The sequence below is a fragment of the Schistocerca cancellata genome, chromosome 5 (assembly GCF_023864275.1).
Source record: "Schistocerca cancellata isolate TAMUIC-IGC-003103 chromosome 5, iqSchCanc2.1, whole genome shotgun sequence".
Lineage (NCBI taxonomy): Eukaryota > Metazoa > Arthropoda > Insecta > Orthoptera > Acrididae > Schistocerca > Schistocerca cancellata.
This window is the reverse complement of record NC_064630.1, coordinates 150,298,303-150,318,232: the sequence shown is the minus strand read 5'-3', so window position 1 is coordinate 150,318,232 and position 19,930 is coordinate 150,298,303. Positions and strand designations below refer to the sequence as shown.

At 40.0% G+C, this 19,930-nt stretch overlaps 1 protein-coding gene across 1 annotated transcript in view; it reads right to left on the bottom strand.

Annotated features, from left to right (window-relative positions):
• LOC126189003 (queuine tRNA-ribosyltransferase accessory subunit 2) overlaps positions 1–19,930 on the bottom strand; it is an 87,539-nt gene that overhangs the window by 10,371 nt on the left and 57,238 nt on the right. Inside the window, exon 7 of the mRNA XM_049930809.1 lies at positions 2,222–2,425. Within this exon, the coding sequence (XP_049786766.1) occupies positions 2,222–2,425 (204 nt within the window). The remainder of the gene's footprint in view (positions 1–2,221; positions 2,426–19,930) is intronic.

Below are 19,930 nucleotides of genomic sequence, written 5' to 3'. Positions count from 1 at the left end.
AGCAAATTGAGATAAGAATTAATGCCATAAATGAATGCCTGGAGGAGGCTGATTAATGTACTTGTATAAGGAATATGACACTCATGAACAGTTAACCAACATTAACTTACATAAAATAATGAAAAACAGAGGTGTGAATTAGAATTGTTCATTTAATCTCCAACAATTTTTTTAAAAATATTCCTATACAGCAGCCATGAAATTAACAAAGATGCTTTGAAAGCTGAAAAGGAAAGGAAGCTAAATTCATCTGAGTAATGGCACTACAAAACTGTGAAAGAGAAAACATGGGTTTACAAAAAATAGAAAGTGGTTTTTCAAAAATTAACTGTAAGCTGAAGCCTACTGAAATCCACTGTAACCAAATAAATATGTTTTAGTGGCTTTATAGACACATAATAAATTGTTTAAAAACACTAACCGACAGACATCCTAACCACAAGAAAGCAAAGAGAAGGCTGTAATTATGCAATCTGCAGCAAAGTATAAGAGACAAAGGAGGCAACAATTACGAAAAACTGAAGAGAAATAAGAAGAGTGGAGAACTACCATAAATCGATCTTTGGATTGATCACTACCAATGTGACTGCAGATAGTGCATCAGTTAACCAAAGATCCATAAATGTGTGCATCCACAAAGACATCAATTCTAATAATAAAAAAATTTAAAAAAAGTTCATTACATATCTTTCCTTCAGGAGGCAAAGAGAGAATCTGGAGACAGAAATGGGGAGATGAACATTTGTAAAAGAAAGGGAGTGTTCATCAGATCAACACTGACTGAAACAAATGAGTTTTCAGTAGTTTGAGTTCAATATCAATAAGTTTGTACATTGAAATTCCCTGGAAGAATGAAACTGTGTGCTGTACCAGGATTAAAAAGCAGAATTTTGTATTTAGCATGAAATGCTCTTCCCGATTGACCTTTCCAACCATGACTCACAGTCTGACATTAATACTTTATGTCTACTGTAACTTCTCTCCTAGTTTACAAACATCAAAGAAGCTCTCCTGCATACCTTGCAGAACTAGGACTACTTTAGTCAAGTCGCTGTAAGTTGATCCCTGACAGCTGGAAGCACTGTTGTAAGCTTTCAGCTGTGAAGTGCAGATGGTTGCAGGTGAAAACAACAGCCATCTATAGAGATCCACCAACAATGAGGCACTGCCACAGAGATATTTACAAAATCACATAATGTGACTGGTTGCAGTAGGCAAACAAAGCTGCTGTGTCCAGCCCAATGCTGCTGTCAGGATCTTCTTACAGTTACATGACTACAGCCACAACCTGTATAGCTGTGCCTGAAACCTCAGTAAAAGAGCAATGGCTCTGGAAGGTAAGATTAAGGATCTGCCTCTTGGTTTAGCAAGCCATTTTAATCCGACAGAAAGTTCTAAAACACTGCACAATATGATGTAGAGTGAAAGATTCATTCTGGAACATTTTAGATAGTTTGCTTCTTCACTTCTCTTAAGATTTTTTTACACAGGCATTTTCTGTCTGTGCCAAAATCCTTCTGCTTTCAAATTGACATCTTCACTTCCTCAGCTCTAATGTACAAAATGACTGACACTTAAGCAGCAGCATCAGTGATAAATATGTACATTTGAAAGAAATACAGTATCTTTTGTTTAAACATATAATAGTGACATGTTTTCTCTGTAAGGATTATTCAGGAAAAAAGATAAAAATCTAATGAAGTAAAAAAAAAGTTTATTCATAACCCAAAGGTTACTAGTGGTGGTGTTACTGGAGGTGGTAAGAACCCTAGCTTCCTCTGGCTTTTGAACTGAAGCACCCAGATAATTACAGGTGAACTTAAAGCTTAACATGGACTATAAACCCCAATTCAAATTATATTTTTCACATTAAAATTTAATTACCAGAAGTGAACGAAGTGATAATTGAAAGAAAAAAATCACTTGGGCACTGAAACCATGGACTTCTGGGATAGTTGTCTGACACTTCCCCAAAGAGTCAGCAAGTCACACAAATCTAATAAAGTGGAAGAAAACTGTTTTTATCATTGACAGGACTGTTATTTCTCTCTGTCTACATGAGAAGCCACAATTTAAGAAAAACACTCATGTACATTACAGTTCTGGGCCTAAAAGCAGAGGCCATCATAGTATACAGAAAAAAGTGACAAAAGAATAACTTATATTCTAGCTGAGCAAGAATATGTTTCATTTTAACCAAGTACAAATTACCATTACTCACCTATCATCCTTCAAAGATATTTCATACACAGTGTCATTACTGTCATGTACACCATTTGCACCTGCGGTTGAGGAATGTACGATGGCTTCTGAATCAGAGTTCAGATTTTTACAGTTTTCACCCTTGTCTGATTTTACTGCTTGCTTGTGACTATCAATATTAATAATTTTGTTAGTTTCCTCTTCCTTTATAGGTGAATCAGGACTGAAAAAGTACATTAAGTATAGTTCTAAAGAGTAAATAAAACATATAAGTACTAACATTATTTGTCACATAAAATACAGCCAGGCTTCAGCAGTCAGAAAATGTGGTTGTGTGTGTGAGATGTCTTTGCGTGAGTGTGTGTGTGTTTTCTGTATTTCTAACGAAGGCCTAGTTGGCTGAAAGCTCACTTTGTGACAGTCTTTTTGTTGTGCCTATCTGCAACTCAGCATCTGCGTTATATGGTGAGTAGCAACACTCATTTTCATAATACTGTTACAGTCCATCTTGGATTTTACACAGTACTTAGACATTCTTTCACTATCTCTAACTATGTCAATGTTCATATTTTTGGATTAAAAGACACCGCTTACTAAAAAGTAAAAGCATTTGCTGTCGATAGGCACACATTCAAAAAGAAAACTTGCTAGCTTTCAGAGTTATCCTAAGATACACCTATGCCCTTAAACGCTGCCACCAGAACTAACATGACTATGATATTTTTCAACAGGTGGACAGGTTGTAGTGGTTCGGGTAGACGGAGAGGGAGGCAGAAGGCAGGGAGAGGGACAGGAGTTGGGAGAAGACCAGTTTGTCATTTTGGAATGCAGGAGGGAGAGGTGCCAGGTATATGGACTAGCGTGATTGTAGTGGCCAGTGGGCAGCAGCACACATTGAAGATAACATGGGGATGTGCATGTGGGAGGAGTTGACAGGATGATGGAAGGGGAAACTTTTGGGTGGAGGGTGTGGAGACTGTGAGGTAACAGACTGACACCAGGATGATTACAGTAACAGAGGATGTGTTGTAAGGATAACTCCCATCTGCATATATGAGAGAAGCTGGTGGTGGAGGGAAGAATACAGATAGGTTAAGCATCCATTAAAACTGAGCATGTTATGTTCAGCTCTTTGTTGAGCAACAAGATGGTCAACTTTGTTCTTGCCAACAGTTTGGCAGTGGCCATTCATCTTGGTGGACAGCTGGCTGGTAGTCAACATAGCAAACTGCAGTTTTTGCTGCAGATTTGGCATACGACACGGCTGCTTTCATTGGTAGCTTGGCCTTTGATGGTGAAGGATAATCCTGTGGCTTGGAGTTGGGAATGGGAGTGGTATAAGGATGGACTAGAATGTTGTTTAGGTTGGGTGGGTGATGGGACACCATTTTAAGAGAGGTGGGAAGGATCTTGGATAGGATGTCTCCCATTTCAGGGCAAGATGAGAGAGAAACAAAGCCCTGGTGAAGGATGCACTTCAGCTGTCCCAGTACAGAGTGATAGTGGGTGACGACGGGGTGCTCCTTTGTAGCTGATTGGGAGGATTGGGTTGTGTGAGGGTTTGGCATGGGAAGTCTGTTTGTAGGCTAGGTTTGGGTTTGGAGGGTATTAGCTGTCTGTGAAGCTCTTGTGAGGCCTTCAGCGAACTGGGCAAGGGAATTCTCATCACTGCAGACATGTCGCTCATGGGTGGCTAGGCTTTATAGGAGGGGTTTCTTGGTGCAGAAGGGATGACAGCTGTCAAAATGCAGGTACTTATGGTGGTTAGTGGATTTAATGTGGACAGACTCCCAATTTCTACAGTGGAGAAACTTCTTTGCCATCAACCTCCAACTTAATGCCAACACTGAACTTCACCTCTCCCAGTTCATAACATCATCCAACTACAACCCCCCCCCCCTCTCGTCCCCCTACTCCCACCTAATCACTGAAGACAGCATGGCTATATAAGGAAAGCAGCAGCAATCATTCAACAATCACCACTTGACAATGGCCGAGGAGAACTTGGCCGATAGCTCATGGATTTTAAACCACTGGACGTGGCTGAAAGCTCAAGAAAATTTTATCAGCTTCCAACAATTCCTTACCTCCAACTTCTTCTCACAATCCTTCCCCAGGTCCCTTCCTAAGAACACTAACCTTTCGGCAGAAGAAAAGTTCGCCATGCACAACCTGAAAGCAGACCCAGACCTAGTCATCCTCCGTGCAGACAAAGACTCCATACATGTCATGATGAGTCGCTATGACTACCTGATGGGTGGCCTCTGCCACTGTCTGACTCCTCCAACTGTTCTACCAGAGTGATCCCATCCTGGAAGTCGAACATAACCTCCAATTCCTACTGAAATCCATAGGCCCCACCCAGAAACTCTCGCCTGAGTCTACCTCCCTATCCACCCCAACAATGTCCCGCACACCCACCTCCTTCATGCTCCCCAAAATCCACACACCCAACAATCCTGCAAACACCATTGTAGCTGGCTATTGCGCTCTCACTGAAACAAATTCCATTCTTGTTGAACAACACCTCCAACCACTTCCCCGATACCTAGCCTCCTATATCAAAGATACTAACCACTTTCTTCACTGGCTTTCCACCATCCCTTTACCTCCTATATCCATACTCATCACTGTTCTTGCCACCCCTCTATACACCAGCATCCCTCATGTCCATAGCTTTACTGCAATCGAACACTACCTCTCCCAATATCTTTCAGATCCTAAACTGATCACCTCATTCCTTATACACTTTACGAACTATATCCTGACTCAACTATTTTTCCTATGAAGGGAAGGTATATAAACAAATTCATGGCACCAGCATGGCACCCTCCTATGCCAAGCTATTTATGGGTAATCTGAAGGAAACCATCCTAACCCTCAAAATTCCCAACTCCTAACATGGTTCAGGTTCATTGATGATTTCTTCACAATCTGGATTCAGGGTCACAACTAGACCTCAGACTTTTAGGTTCTAAAAATCTTAATTTAGGTATCTAAAATAGGTTCTATCACTTACAAAAATAGGTTATAAAAATCAGAAAATAGGTGACCAAAATCTGACATTTTACTGTCTAGAAAGATAAATAGGTTGACAAAAATCCACATTATATTAGTATCCATGTCCATAGTTACAGTCACATTAAATATCTAACACATTCTCCAGATTTTCCATTAAGAAACTGCTTCTCTTGTCTGTTAATAGCATCTTATATGCCGAGAATGAGCAGTCCACGTCAACAGATGTTACTGGAGCATATTTAAATGACGGTATTAGGCTCAATGGGACAACACACTCATGTCCTGTTGATTTACCTGATAAGATGTCAGGCACTGTGCAGAGGGTGGTCAGTTTTTTTTTTTTTTTTTTTTTTTTTTTTTTTTGCCCCCCAAACCACTGCCTTTAGTTTCTCACTAACATTCATACCAATAGAACCTGGGACCAAGATTTTTTCTGTCCCCCCTTCTATCAATCGCAGTTGCGTGTAGACTGCTTTCCCTGGACACTCTAGAGCTTTAATAATAGGGACTAAAAATGCACAATGAGATTTTAGGTATGCAATGTCGTTGGAAATTGTTGGGTCCTTTAGAATAATGCTCACTGCCTCCTCCCGCGATTTAAGAACGATGTTCTTAATGTCTTCCAAATACTCGCCGTAATATTCCACATTGTGGGTGGTAGATAGGCTCCAGATGGCATGAGTATTGAACACCTTTTAAAGTAGTTAGTGTTGCGATGTGCAGAATGTTCTGTCACTGTTTGGTGGATGGTTCTGGATAAAACATCAATTTCATTCTGAACATTATAAGAAGCAGAAATCTTCATACAACTCAAAACTTGAACAAATTCCTGCAGTTAATATTCCACGTTCCCCAGCGAGTAAGTACAGGTTCTGGTGGAAGTGGTACCTTGGGAAGTTCCTCTTGAAATAACTGGATTCTTGTAGGTGCTTTAATAAAAACCTTTTTGATGGTTGAAACTAGCTTATTTACATGTTGAAACTCAAGACGTATCAGCTCAGCTACACGATTCATGGCATGGGCACGACGTGATATGGAGCAAGGCTGGGTAAAATACTTTCAACAATTTAACAGCAGCAATCGTGTATGCAGCTGCATCAGTGTAGATTACAAGCACTTTATTTTCATCTGGACTGTTGGGGAAAAGTAATTTGAGGGCTTTATTAACAAAGTGAGCAATTGTTTCCTGGTTAGTCCTTTTTAGTTCCTTCCTGCAGATCAGATGCGGTACAGGGCAAGTGTCAGGATCTAACTTTCCAACAGTCAAATTAGCCACATATAGACCTTTCTGCCAGTTGTCTTATTGACAGAGATCCACATGTATAAATCACTTATATCTTCCCTTATCCTGCTCATCTGCTCATCGCATTTTCATATAAAGTATCTAAATAGTTCTTTCTCAGTGTGGTTCCTGATGGAATGCTGTGGTGACAGTATTTCTCTAGAAAACTCTTGAATTGGCTATTTTCAGCTGCATTGAATGGTATATTTGCTGCAACAATGGCTCGACACAGGTCAAGATGAAATTTGTTTTTGTTTGTTGCATCTGGTTTAGTTACAAACATTTGTTTCACGTCTGATTCATTTTTTTAAATTTGCCTGATGTTTAATCCATGCAACATGCTGACTTAAGTGCGGCCCCTATTCAGAGCATACCTAAAAACAAAAAGAAATGAGAAACACTTTGTGGAAGAATTTATGTGCGAGATCTACTTCGCAAAATTAACCTACATTTAGGGTTTAGAGACAATATTTTTGCATTCGCATGTGTCTGGTCCAAGTTAAGTTGGGAAAAACAGTGGCATCACTGTTCTCTGAGTGGGCATAGCAGATAAAATGTTAAAATTTTACTTACATCTTTGTTGCACACATTGCAGTGAATAACTCTTTTGTCTGTAGATAAACCAGGAAATTCTTGTAACCACTGACGAATCAGAGATAATTTGGAGCTGGCCACTTTCGGCATGCTTGACTTTCCACAAATACCCTGTTGCTGTGAAATATTTCACCACATCTAACCAGCACACTGACCGACTGAATGAAGACAGTGAACGTGTTTTAAACAGGCCATTCAGATGGGGCAGGAAGACGCTGGAGGCAGATCACAAGACTCCTCCGTGCCCTGCCGGCCCATTTGACGGTTCAGGGCGAGTGACAACACTCCACTAAGCAGGGTGGGCTGGAACAGCTTAGCATATGCTGTCATTGTCTGACACACAATTGGCATTCATGCATGCAAACAAATCTGTTTTCTAAGTAGCTGGGAAGACCAGAAGAGTATTTTTAGTCATACAAATTTTATTTGACTGGATTTTTAAAAATTAGATACAGTCAGGTCCTAACATAAAATTAGGTATTTTTAGGATTTTTAAAAATTAGGTACAATCAGGTTCTAACATAAAATTAGGTATTTTAGGTACTACAAAATAACAATTTTCGTTAAAATATTTGCGTAATTCTTAGCTGGGAAGACCATGAGAGAACATCAGTCATAAAAAATTTTATTTGCCTTTATTTAATGAGGTACAAAATAGGTTTTTACCTAAAATCTGAGGTCTAGTCATGACACCCTGTCCATATTCCTTCACGACCTCAACAACTTTCCTACTATCCGCTTCACCTTGTCCTCTTCTATGTAATGTGCCACCATCCTGGACATTGACCTACACTTCTCTTATGGAAAATCTCTGTCCACATTAAACCCACTAATCACCAACAGCACCTGCATTTCGACAGCTGCCATCCCTTCCACACCAAAAAACCTTTCCCTATGCCTTAGCCAACCATGGACAACATATCTGCAGTGAGGAGAACTCCCTTGCCCAGTATGCTGAAGACCTCACAAAGGCCTTCACAGACAGGCTATACCCTCCAAACCTAGTCCACAAACAGATTTGTCACTCCCACTCCCAATACCCCATCACAGCTACCATATCCCTATGGCAGACCAAGGTGCAGAACCTGTCCAATTCATTCACCCATTATTGTGGATATTTTGCTCTAGTTTGTCAAAGGATAAGTCCAAAAACTGACAAGTTTTCTTTCTTTGGTGTGTGCCTTTCGACAACTTAACATTTTTCTGCTTTGCGGTAAGTGACTCCTTTAATCCAAAAGTACTTTCATTCTACAAGAACATTCCTGCAACATTGATGTCAATGTTAATTAACTGCAGGAATTTGTTCAAGTTTTGGATTGTATGGAGATTTCTGCTTCTTATAATGTTCAGAATGAAATTGATGTTTTATCCAGAACTATCCACCAAACAGTAACAGAACATTCTGCACATAGCAACACTAACTACTTTAAAAAATGCTCAATACTCATGCTGACTGGAGCCTATCCACCACCCACAATATTTCTCAACACTAACTCTCCTGATGTGTGCAGGTGAGAACTGTGTATTATGCCTTCTGTTCAGGTGATCCTCTGATCTAAATCTTCAATAGTCTCTAACCTGGCCACCACCTCCCACTCCGTTGCAGCTGCCATTACCTCTCCAGTCATTTCCCATACAACACTAACTGAGTGGTGGCTGCTCTTCCCCCCCCCCCCCCCCCACACACACACACCCGCCCCCACCCCAACCCCACCCACACATCTCTCTTCCTCTCCATCCCTTTAGTTTTGTGAATTAATCTGCATTGTGCCACTGCTCCTGACAGATTGACTATTGATGGCAGGTTTGCGACAGCAGGTCAAATAATATCTAACTGCTGAAAGAATACGAAAATCTATCACTGACTGCCAACAATGGGCTATGGATAAACAGTGTGAATCTGCCCGCATTCTTAGTATTTCACTGTGTGTTGTGGCGCTGTGTGGTCTTGGAAAAGTGTTATATTAGCACACAGATCTCATGATTCAACTAACACTTACCATAAACAAACCACAAGAGAAATGGATTGAAAAACAAAGTCATGCATCCCAATCAAGAATTGGCAGACAATCCAGAACTTGGTCAGTATTGCAATGTGTGTGTGTGTGTGTGTGTGTGTGTGTGTGTGTGTGTGTGTGTGAATGCATGCACAAAAAAAAGCAATGCCTCTGATCATTTTTTGAATTGTTTCCATTCCAGAATTTGTAGTACTGTAATATTTAAAGAAACAGGGCAGCAAACGTGTGTTTGACATGCCAGTGCTTCATAAAGTGTTCTATAATTTGATAGAATTCAAACCAATGTGCAATTTTGGATTTTCAGCAGACCCCCCCCCCCCTCCCCCCCCCCCCCCGCCCCCACACCCACCCACACACACAAAAACACACAAAGGCATTATCGGAGACAAAATTTTCAAAAAGTGGCAAAAAAATTCACAGACTGACAGGGGCTTGATCCCAAAGAACTGGATTTGTATTCTGAAACTTGTCCACTAAGCACCACATGATCATAGTATGTGACAGAATATGGTTTGTGTGAAAATGTAATGAGACTGATTGTTTTATCTACCAAAGTTTTTATTTTTTTCACACAGCAATTCTGTCTCCTTCAAAACAGTTCCCTTTGGTAGCTACATACAGGCGGAGTCATCGTTCCCAGTCTTGGTAGCAGCGCTGAAAGACTTCAACTCGTAGGTCCTTTAACATGTCAGTCACATTCTTTTGAATGTTCTCCAGAGTCCCAAAATGATGTCTTTTTAAGACTTTCTCAATTTCAGGAAAAGAAAAAAAGTCACAAGGACTCAGATCAGGTGAATAGGGGGATTGTGGAACAACAGGAATGCTATTTGAGTTCAAAAATTCCATGATGGAAGTAGCCATCTGACATGGGGCATTATGATGGTGCAGCTTCCACTTGGCTGCAATGTACAGTCTCGTTCGATTCACCCTTTCAAAGATATCTTTGTAGAACATTTGACTGACAGCTTGACCAGCAGGAACAAATTGTTTATACACAATATCCCTACTGTCAAAAAGCAAATCAGCACTGTTTTTATCTTTGATTTGCTCATTTGAGCTTTCTTCGCTCCTGGAGATACCACACCGTGTCATTCTGCACGTTGCTGCTTTGTCTCAGGATCATACTCAACAAGCCACGATTCATCACCTGTGATGTCACAACTGAGCCATTTGTGTTCATGGGCAATCCTCTCGAGAAGATCAACATACGCACTTCTTCAATTGTCCTCCTGCTCAGTTGTGAAGTTTGTCAACACTATATTGGCACAAACCTTTCGCATGTGCAACTCTTTAGTAGAAATGAAATGTATGGTGAAAGTGTTTAAGTTTAACAGGTTTTGATGTTCGCCTGCTTTATTTCCTCATTGACTGTCCTCAGTGTTGACATACTGCGTTGCTACACTGGCTGAAAAATGGGGGTGGAAGTTCAACACTGACTACTTTAAATGATGTAGCCAACAGGTGTACATTTGCATTTCACAGTTCTTTATTATCACAGTTCACAACCACCCAATATACACATTTAATATGGCCAGTTAACTATTGTTTAACTTTTGATAAGCCTTGTTAAGAGATTGCAGGCAAACATCCATGTACTGCTACAACAGTGTACTGTTGAACATCTACAAGCAGTAAAAGCTAACCACATAGTTCACAGTTCTTGAAGAATAAAAAGGTACATATGGAATAGACACTGTCATTGTTTTAACACACGGCCTAATTGTGTTACAGTTATTTCATAGTTAAGTTGATGTATTGCTGTTGATCTAACCATTACATGTTTCCCATCTGAAACTCGGCCGTGGACTGACTGTCTCGAGCTCAAAAATTTGGTCTTTACATATCCTCACAATAATAGGTCCTGAAATTACAGATTGTTCGACATTTAAGTTACATAAATTACAATTAAAACATCACTCATTAAATTAAATTAATACATCGAAAAATTCGTTCTTCTTAAATTAACAAATATCGCCACGCAAACAATACTTTTGACAAAATCGTTAATTAATTTGGAATTAATTAAGGGCTGGCTTTACTAACATGTTTTTGAATAGAACTAAATAGATCCCTCAAGAATACTATTAGTTGCTCCTCCAAATGTTTATAATTAGTACAGAACCCATATTTGTTTGTAAGTCAACAATAGAATTTAAGCCGTGAAACAATCACAGGTTTCACCCTATAACAAAAGTATTAACCAGGAAGAGTCAAAATAAATTAGAAAATCAGTCACATACATAAAACTCAGCAAAAAACCAGACCTGGTGTTATATTCTTTAAAACCTAGAGCCAACCTTTCTCTTTTATGAAAATGCAGACTACACCCACGCATGTCAGTGGCAATTAGTTAAAAGTGAAGAAATGAGTTTTAAGGAGGCCGATGGCTAAACAAGGGAGGAAGCAAAAATATCCCAGCTTGCTTTGTCACAAGGTCACCAATCATTCTTATCATTAAACGTTGGTCTGATCTCATGTTTGACATTTTTGTCAGTTTTTGAATTTGGTTCATGTTCTCAGCCTTCCAAAAATGATTTGTGACAGCAAAAAACCTGTGCTCTTTAAAAGTAATGTTTCTCATTGATTTTTCAAAGGTCTCATGCATGGATTCCCCAAAACTTGGCTGCATAACGGTGCTTTAAATTCCGCAGTTCCATTTTCGTAACACACGACTAAAACACAACTTCACTGATGACACTCTCAAAAATTACATTATGGCTATACAGAGCTGAAACTCTGAGCATCCAGAATGGATAAACACATGGGTCTACACAAGAAGAACAACACAGTGTGGCCAGATCACTCGCAGTGTTGTCAGCCTAATTACTTTTCTCATACATCTCATGTTTTATTCTTTTGTGTCCAACTAGCTTATTCTGTGTATTATTTTCATAGGATAACTCATTCCTTTTGTTGTGTATTGACAATAATAGATTAGTATGTTGCCAATACGGAATTCCCACCAGACGTCACAATAGAATATTTGAAAAATCACATATGTGAAATTAACACTTTAAGTAACAATGGTATGTAACTTTTTCCTCCCGATTCATTGATAATTATGTTATCCTGAAAAAGTCTTTTGTCACTTAATCCTCGAGTCGGTGTGCCGTTTTTCGTAACACGAGCAGCATGCGATGTACTTTGTAGGCATGTAAGAAACAGCTACCTTTATGTAACCAAGGTAAACATGTTGAGCAAAATCACAAATTAATCCTAATTTAATTGAACAACAATAAAACAGACTTACATTATATGACCTAAATCTCTGTTTCTTTAAACAATAATTGGTTGTCGCGAACAAGTGTTAACCCACACAAATGACCCACTTGAAGCACTAAACAGTGCAGCTGAATGAGGCCTCAGCCATCCACTTATTTGATTACTAATTATTTCACGAATAACTACCTCAGTGTGGGATTGTGCTGCAAGCTCAATCTGGGTAATTTTCTTGCACAGATTGTAATTTTTTTCTAACCTAGCTTGCTGTTTATTTTATATTACTGCTGCTCACTTGGATGTCTGTCAACACAACTTCTCACTGTGTTAGCTGAAGCAGTAATGAAGAAATACATATGGGCTTGCAACTGTAAAACAATGGAATGTAACAAAACAATCTTTTTTGTTGTTGGTGCACTCTGTACATAGGCCCGCACCCTCTCAAGGGTTAAACGGTTGATAATTAAAATGTTTAGAACAGGTCCCGTCTGATAGTTCCAGGTCCTTTCTACAATGGCACAAGATTGTAAAAAGTATCATAATATATCCTAAACTTATTATAGAAAAGAAGTAGCTAAATAACATGTCCACATGGATCCACTCTTTGCAAGTGTTTACTGCTGATGACAAATTTTAGGGCATTTACGAATGATATTGTAGTAACCGAAGAACAATTTTCATATAAATCTTATGTTTCTATTTACAGCTCAGAGAAGAGTCTAGTTTTGGCAAAATGTACATAATGAAGTAATGCTACATCCAGGGAATAATGGAAATTTCAGAACATAAACAATAAACAAAAATGAGGAAATGCAGCCATTCACCTTAAGCTGATTCATATGAGACACAAATATAGTAGCAAAGGCGTTTCTCACTTCTGAGCAGGCAGTAGCTTGAAAGAACAGTTAAATAGTTACACATCTGTGCTGTTACTTGTGTCACTTGCTGTGCATGCACCACACATCAGTTAGCTACATGTTGTCATTCTCTTTCATGAAGAGTTTTATCTCTGCATTCCTAGAGCGTCTGCACCTAGTGTCATAGAAAATTCATGAGATAACTTCATACGCCAAATACGCCAAACACAATAGTGCAAGAAAACTACACTTACTGACAGACAGCGTGGCATGGAAGAGGATCGCTGCCATGAAAACAGCTGGCGAGTTTAATATTCACTAATGAACATGATGTAGCAAACACAGTGCAATATAGTTTTTATAAATCTAGCTTAACTGTAATGCTGCCACTGCCGAACTTCACATAAACTATATTTTTGTTGGTTGTTGCTTTAATAAATTGTAGAAAAGACATCATGTAACATGTTAAGCTTGTCTTCAATTTGTTCTTTAGGTGCGACCTGTACCGCTCAAAGACCATTATCCAGCACAGATTTTTTTTTTTAATAGCTAGCAAAAAATGTAGCACTTATAAATAATGTTTAGTCATGCAGAGATGGGTGAATGCATCAGGCTCTTCGTGATTAAATTTTATTTATAAATATTATACTACGGACACTTTTTAAATGTAGGTACATTTGCAACTCTTGCTGTTAACAAAAATCTAGTTGGATAATGGCCTTTGACTGGTACTGGTCACACAATAAAGAACAAATTGAACAGCAGCTTAATGTGTTACATGATATCATTTCCCCAATTCTTGCATTCAAGCAAGAAGCTTCACTGTTTTAAGGAGTGCAAAATTTTGACTCATAGCCAATGAAAATCAGTCCAACAAGTATACATTTACATTGTGATCTACTGTTGGAGTACACTGTTCAACCAAGTTCTCTTCTTCAAACAATGGGAGACCATACTGGTTGGGGCAAATACTGTACCATGGTCATACGGCAAGGAAAGGTAACAAGTATGATATACGAAACCAATTTAGGAGACTATGTTCACTCCCCATGTGGGATTTGTTTCCCCATGATAATACTGCCAATCGTATATCCTAATGTATAAGGCAAAGGCAGCCACATAGTTACAGAGGACTGATGTAGGATGCACAGAAACTCACAAAAGAAAACCGTTAACACCAGCTTTCGAGTTCTTGGTCTTTTTCTAGCAAGAGTATTGCGATTGTATGTACTCTTACTTGAAAAAGAACAAGAGCTCAAAAGTTAGCATTATCTGTTTCCTATTACGTGTTTCTGTGCACCACACACCAGTTCACTAAGGATAAGTACTTGCCTTTCTCTTATTTTACATATTTTTCCACCCGAGAATTTCCATTATTGTTATATAATAGATGTCAAAGATGTTTGATCAGCATGAGGATAAAATAGGATATCTTGCCTACCAAAATTTCCAGGTTTGATGTTACTAATTCAAGGTAGTCTGTGTTGGAAAAGCATTTAAGTACTTTTTACACACTGTTAGTATCTTTGTAGGATCTAGGACAATTTATTTGCAAGCAATGGTACAAAATCCTATTGTGACCATTCAAAATTTATTTGGACTAATCTGCAGGAGCAGGATGATTCAGATTGTATTAGTGACAAAGACATTTGAAGCAGTTATTCATATGATTTCGCCCGGTTGCTATACCAACAGCACATTCTTCTGGTGACATAAATGTTACTAACATTAATAACAACTTATAGATACGGTAATGCAGCACAGAAATTGTCTACCACAAAGGTTTCTGCTGAAAAGGTCAACATTGTTGTAACTACCAAATTTGTGTGTCTGCTGCTTCATAGTCCATGCATGAGGTTTGTGCTTTATTCGGCCACTAGATGCCACCCAGCCTGCTGGTACGATAGCAGTTGCGGACGTAGCTTGACGGCTGGGCCCCCTGTTAGAACTAATGGTTATATAAGCCGGAGCACAAGTCTCTGCCAGCCACTACTGTGTTGTCTGTTGTATGTACTTTGTCTCTCATGTGTTTATGCTTTATCAAGTAATAAAGTTACAGTGTTCTTGCATTACGACACTTTCACGACAAGTACTGTATTCCACTCTGTGTATCCCACTTCAATTATTGGTCCTTTCTGTTTAATTTCCATATAGGCATTGCTTAAATCTCTTCTCGAGCAACAGCATGTGCTGACAGTTGCTATTTCCTGTTTAATATCTACATTATGATGACATGCACTCCTGCCAATGATATATCCACCACTGTTCCCTGTGTACAATGATGCAGCAGAAGACTGGAATGGTTATGAAAATGCCTGCAACAGTATTTCCAGGCATCTGGGGTAACAGACTTAACATCGTACAAGACTCTTCTTTTTTTGTTATGGATCTCACTTCTTATGTATCAGTTGTTGTGCCAGCTCAACTCATTACAGGAACTTTTAAGTCTTTCTTTTTATCAGATGTGGAAGATAGTTTCTACCAATCATTATAAATGTACTCATGTTACTGCTACTCATGTGAAGTTTTACCGTTGCAATAGTGAGCAAAACAGTCGTACAGGGCATGAGCAGCAGAACTATACAGACTTACTCATTGTCATAATTTTGTGAAAACGTTCTTAAGGAATCCTACGCAAATCAAATGGTTTGAGATTGCAACACTACATACGGAAGTTCAAGAGCAAGCTCCACAGCATGAAAATCCTACACTTACAGAAGTATTAAACTTAGCTCAATGGAAGCCTGGTCCAAAGTTTAAGAAATCGGTTCCTCTCCCCCCTCCCAGCCTTCAGTCACTTCGCAAGGGAATGGAGAAGCTATTACAGCACTCCAACATATGTCTCAGTATCATATAGGTAATAATTGTTCATGACAACAATGGTCCGAGTAACAACAGCAACAGCCTTGCACTCTGCTGCCTTCATGCCCATACTGCTTCATTCAACTTGAACAGACTGCATCCCCCAAGTGCTAAGCAATGCGTAATACATGTCATAAAAAAACGACATACTGCTTCTGTGTGTAACTCCCTTCCAAACCTGAGTGAGGATGAAACGAACATGGATGTGAACAGCGTGTCAGCAGTGATGGTGTCTCAAAGCAAGTTATACACTGAACTATTGAGAATGCAGGTGGACAGAGGTGAAGCAGCAACACTGGTGAATCCTCAAACATATGTGGGTTTGGGTTCTCTCCTACTGGCTCCAATGCCGCAGACACTCGTGCGATAACAAACAACAGATTCCCATTCTTGGACAGTTTTCTGCACCTGTGGCTTATAAGGCTGTGGTTCATTCATTAGCATTCCTAGCTGCGAAAAATGAAAGCAGAGTTAGATTGTCTTCAATCCCTTTATGTCATTCAACCTATTTCTCCCAATGAATGGTTAACACCACTGGCCATAGTAAAAAAACCTACAGATAAATATTATGCCCCTGCCATAGTTTTAAAATAAAATCACTTAATGCACCATCACTGATACCTATCCTTTACCACATCCTGATGAGCTATTAGCAAAATTATCGGGGCACTATTATTTTTCAAAGATTGACTTAGCAGATGCACATTTACAGCTGCCACTAGACAAGGAATCTAAATGCCTTCTGGTTAACAATACACCAGCTGATCTCTGTTGATCCATCATGGACAGGAGCTGGTCAAGTAATTATCAATGAAATTCACCAATAGCTGTCTAATTGAGATGTTATCTTATTTTATTTTGACTACCAGTTTCAGCATTTCACTACGCCATTTTCAGGCCCCAGTATGAATCTCTCAGAAATAAACAATATTGTCATACAGTGTCATAAATTCCTGGATGTCGTGAATTCGAAACCGTTTCACAAGTGCTTCATTTGAAGACTTGAGTTGCTATCATGTCTTAGAATGGAACACTTGTGAAACAGTTTTGAATTCATGACATCCAGGAATATATGGCACTGTATGCCAAAACTGTTTATTTTTGAGAGATGCGTATGGGGCCTGAAGATGGCATAGTGGTACGCCGAAACTGTTGGTCAAAATAAAATAAAATAACATCTCAATTACACAGCTTATTGCATCAGTTCCAGGCTGCATCAACTATTTAGATGACGTAGTAGTGTCTGGTGGTTCTACAGAGGAACATTTGGAGAAACTTCATGCTCTATTTTCTGTTTTACATCCTGCAGGATTAAAGTGCAATTTGGGCAAGATACAGTTTTTGCAACCATCTTATTTACTGGAAGTGTCACATGCCGGCATTCAACCCTTAGGCCAGCCAGCATTTTGTTGCTGTTGCTGCATTACCACACAATCATGGAATTACAGACATTTTTAAGCAAAATTGTGTATTACCACAAATTCATACCAGACAGTGCTACTGTGGCACAACCACTCCATGAATTACTGGGCAAAAATGTTTCTTTCCAATGGTTCCCAGCTTGTGACCAGGCATTCAAGTTGTTGAAATGTAAGCTGCAGTCGGCCCCTTGTTTGGTCACTTTCCAGTCATGCCAGCACCTTCTGTTAGCCACAGGTGAATCTCAAATTTGACCTTCACGCCATCCTCGCTTATATGTATGTGGCTGCATCAGAGTGTCATATTGCATATGCTTCTAAAACCTTAAATTCAGCATAATAGTGTTATTCTCAGATAGAGAAACAAGCTTTAGCAAACATGTATCCTCTAAAAATATTTCATGTTTTTATGTAAAGGTCTAAGTTTCACCTGATCAAAAAACACAAACCACCAGTGTCTCTTTTTAACCATTCTGTGACCTTGACGAATAAAACTGCACATCACTTACAGCAGCGGGCTCTCTCTTTTCCCATCACAATACAATTATGAGAACATTTTTAACGTATGGCGCAACATGCAAATCCTGAGGCCTTATCGTGTTTGTCAATTGGTCCAAATCCAGCATTTGATAAAGAGGAATTCCTTTGTTTTCATTTAGGTGCAGAAGATCAAAATTTTGTTGACAGTTTTCCTATTACAAGCACTAAAATTGCAGTTGCAGTAACTGAAGCTCCTGTTTTAAGTAATGTTGTCCAACACAGCTGGCTGGACAAACATCCCGGATGTGCTTCTGATCCCCTAAGGAATTATTTTGCATTACAAAATCATCTTTCTGTTTGGGATGGAGTTCTGCTGTTAGCTTCAGAGGACACCGCTCTGCGTGTTGCAGCCCCACCTGCCCTTCGGAGTGAGGTTATGCATTTAGTACATGTGGACCACTGGGTGTACCACACACAAAAGCATTAGCATGTAAACATGTTTTCTGGCCGGGCACTGATGGGAAATAGTGCAAGTTGCTGCAGCCTGTCCACACTGTGCTACTCATCAGGTGACCCCTGTGCATCTTTGTCAACATGGCCAGGTGGCCTTGGAAATGAATTCATGTAGATTTTGCAGGACTTTTTTTTAAATTTCTACTGTACTTGTTGTACTTGATGCACATTCTCAGTTTCCATATGTGGTGCACTGTCTGTCTACTTCTGCACAATTTCAGCTTTGTCCAAAATTTTTGCAATGGAAGGTCTTCCACATATGTTGGTTACAGAGAACGGCCCCCAGTGTGTACCTCAGGAATTTGAAGATTTTTGTAAAAAAAAAAAAAAAGTGGTGTTCACCATGTCACAGCTCCTCTTTTCCACCCTCAATTAAATGGGGAAGTGTAACATCTAATGCAAACATTTAGGGATCGAATGAAAATATATGTTCTGGATGTGTCACCAGATGTGGCTCTTGACTGATTCCTCAGTTCTTATAGGTTTACCCCTGTTGGAGGTAAGAGCCCAGCAGAGTTGTTGCACAGCCATCAGCCCCGTACTCTGCTACATCTGTTTCAACCAATACCAGGACATCCACTGTCACTGCCACTGCAGCACTTCTGGCCTGGCACAGCTGTGGTGCTCACAGTTTTGGCTGCCACCTTCAATTGGTGCTGGCAGTCACTGAGAGTCATTGCGGTCGATGCCTCTGCATCTTCTGCTCTGCTAAGAGAAGGGTGTCACGACAGTTCGGCCAGCTATGACCTCGTGGCGACAGCTGCACACCGGGAGCACCACTGCTGCCCTTGCGTCCTCTGTCTGCCTGGCCACCTCCTGCCTCATGGCTTGTGCCTTCGTTTCCTCGACTACCATTGGCGACGCCTTCTCAATCGTCTCCTTCAGCTGTCAGGGGCCAAGGGAGAACCCCAGGTCCCATGCTGTCGCAGCCAACACCTCCATCACTACCGCAGCTGGTGTTCCCTGTTCAGCCACCTTTGCCACAGCCTCCTTCACTGAGGTTGAACTCAGGGGAAATGGAAGCCACATCAACACCACCTGTCCTACCATATGATCTCTTACAGAGGGGGGAGGGGAGGGGGGGCAGGTGCCGCACCTGTTCATGCTCACTTCACTTCTGATCCTATGCCCCATGGCAGTGCATTGCATGGCTCGACAACCAACATCAATGACAGAGGAAATGGACTTATTCACAAAGTAAAGGAGTGCTGTAACTACCAAATTTGTTTGTGCACCACATCATAGTTCGTGCATTAAGTTTATGCTTGATTCAGCCACTAGAGGTCATCCGGCCTGCTAGCTAGTAAGAGAGCAGTTGCATGTACAGCCTCCCAGCTGCACCCCTTTAGAACTAAAGACTATATAGGCCGGAGTGCAGGCTCTGCTGGGCACCTGTTTGTAGTCAGTTGTATGTATTTTGTCTTTCATGTGTTTTTGCTTTTTCATGTAATAAACTCACCACCT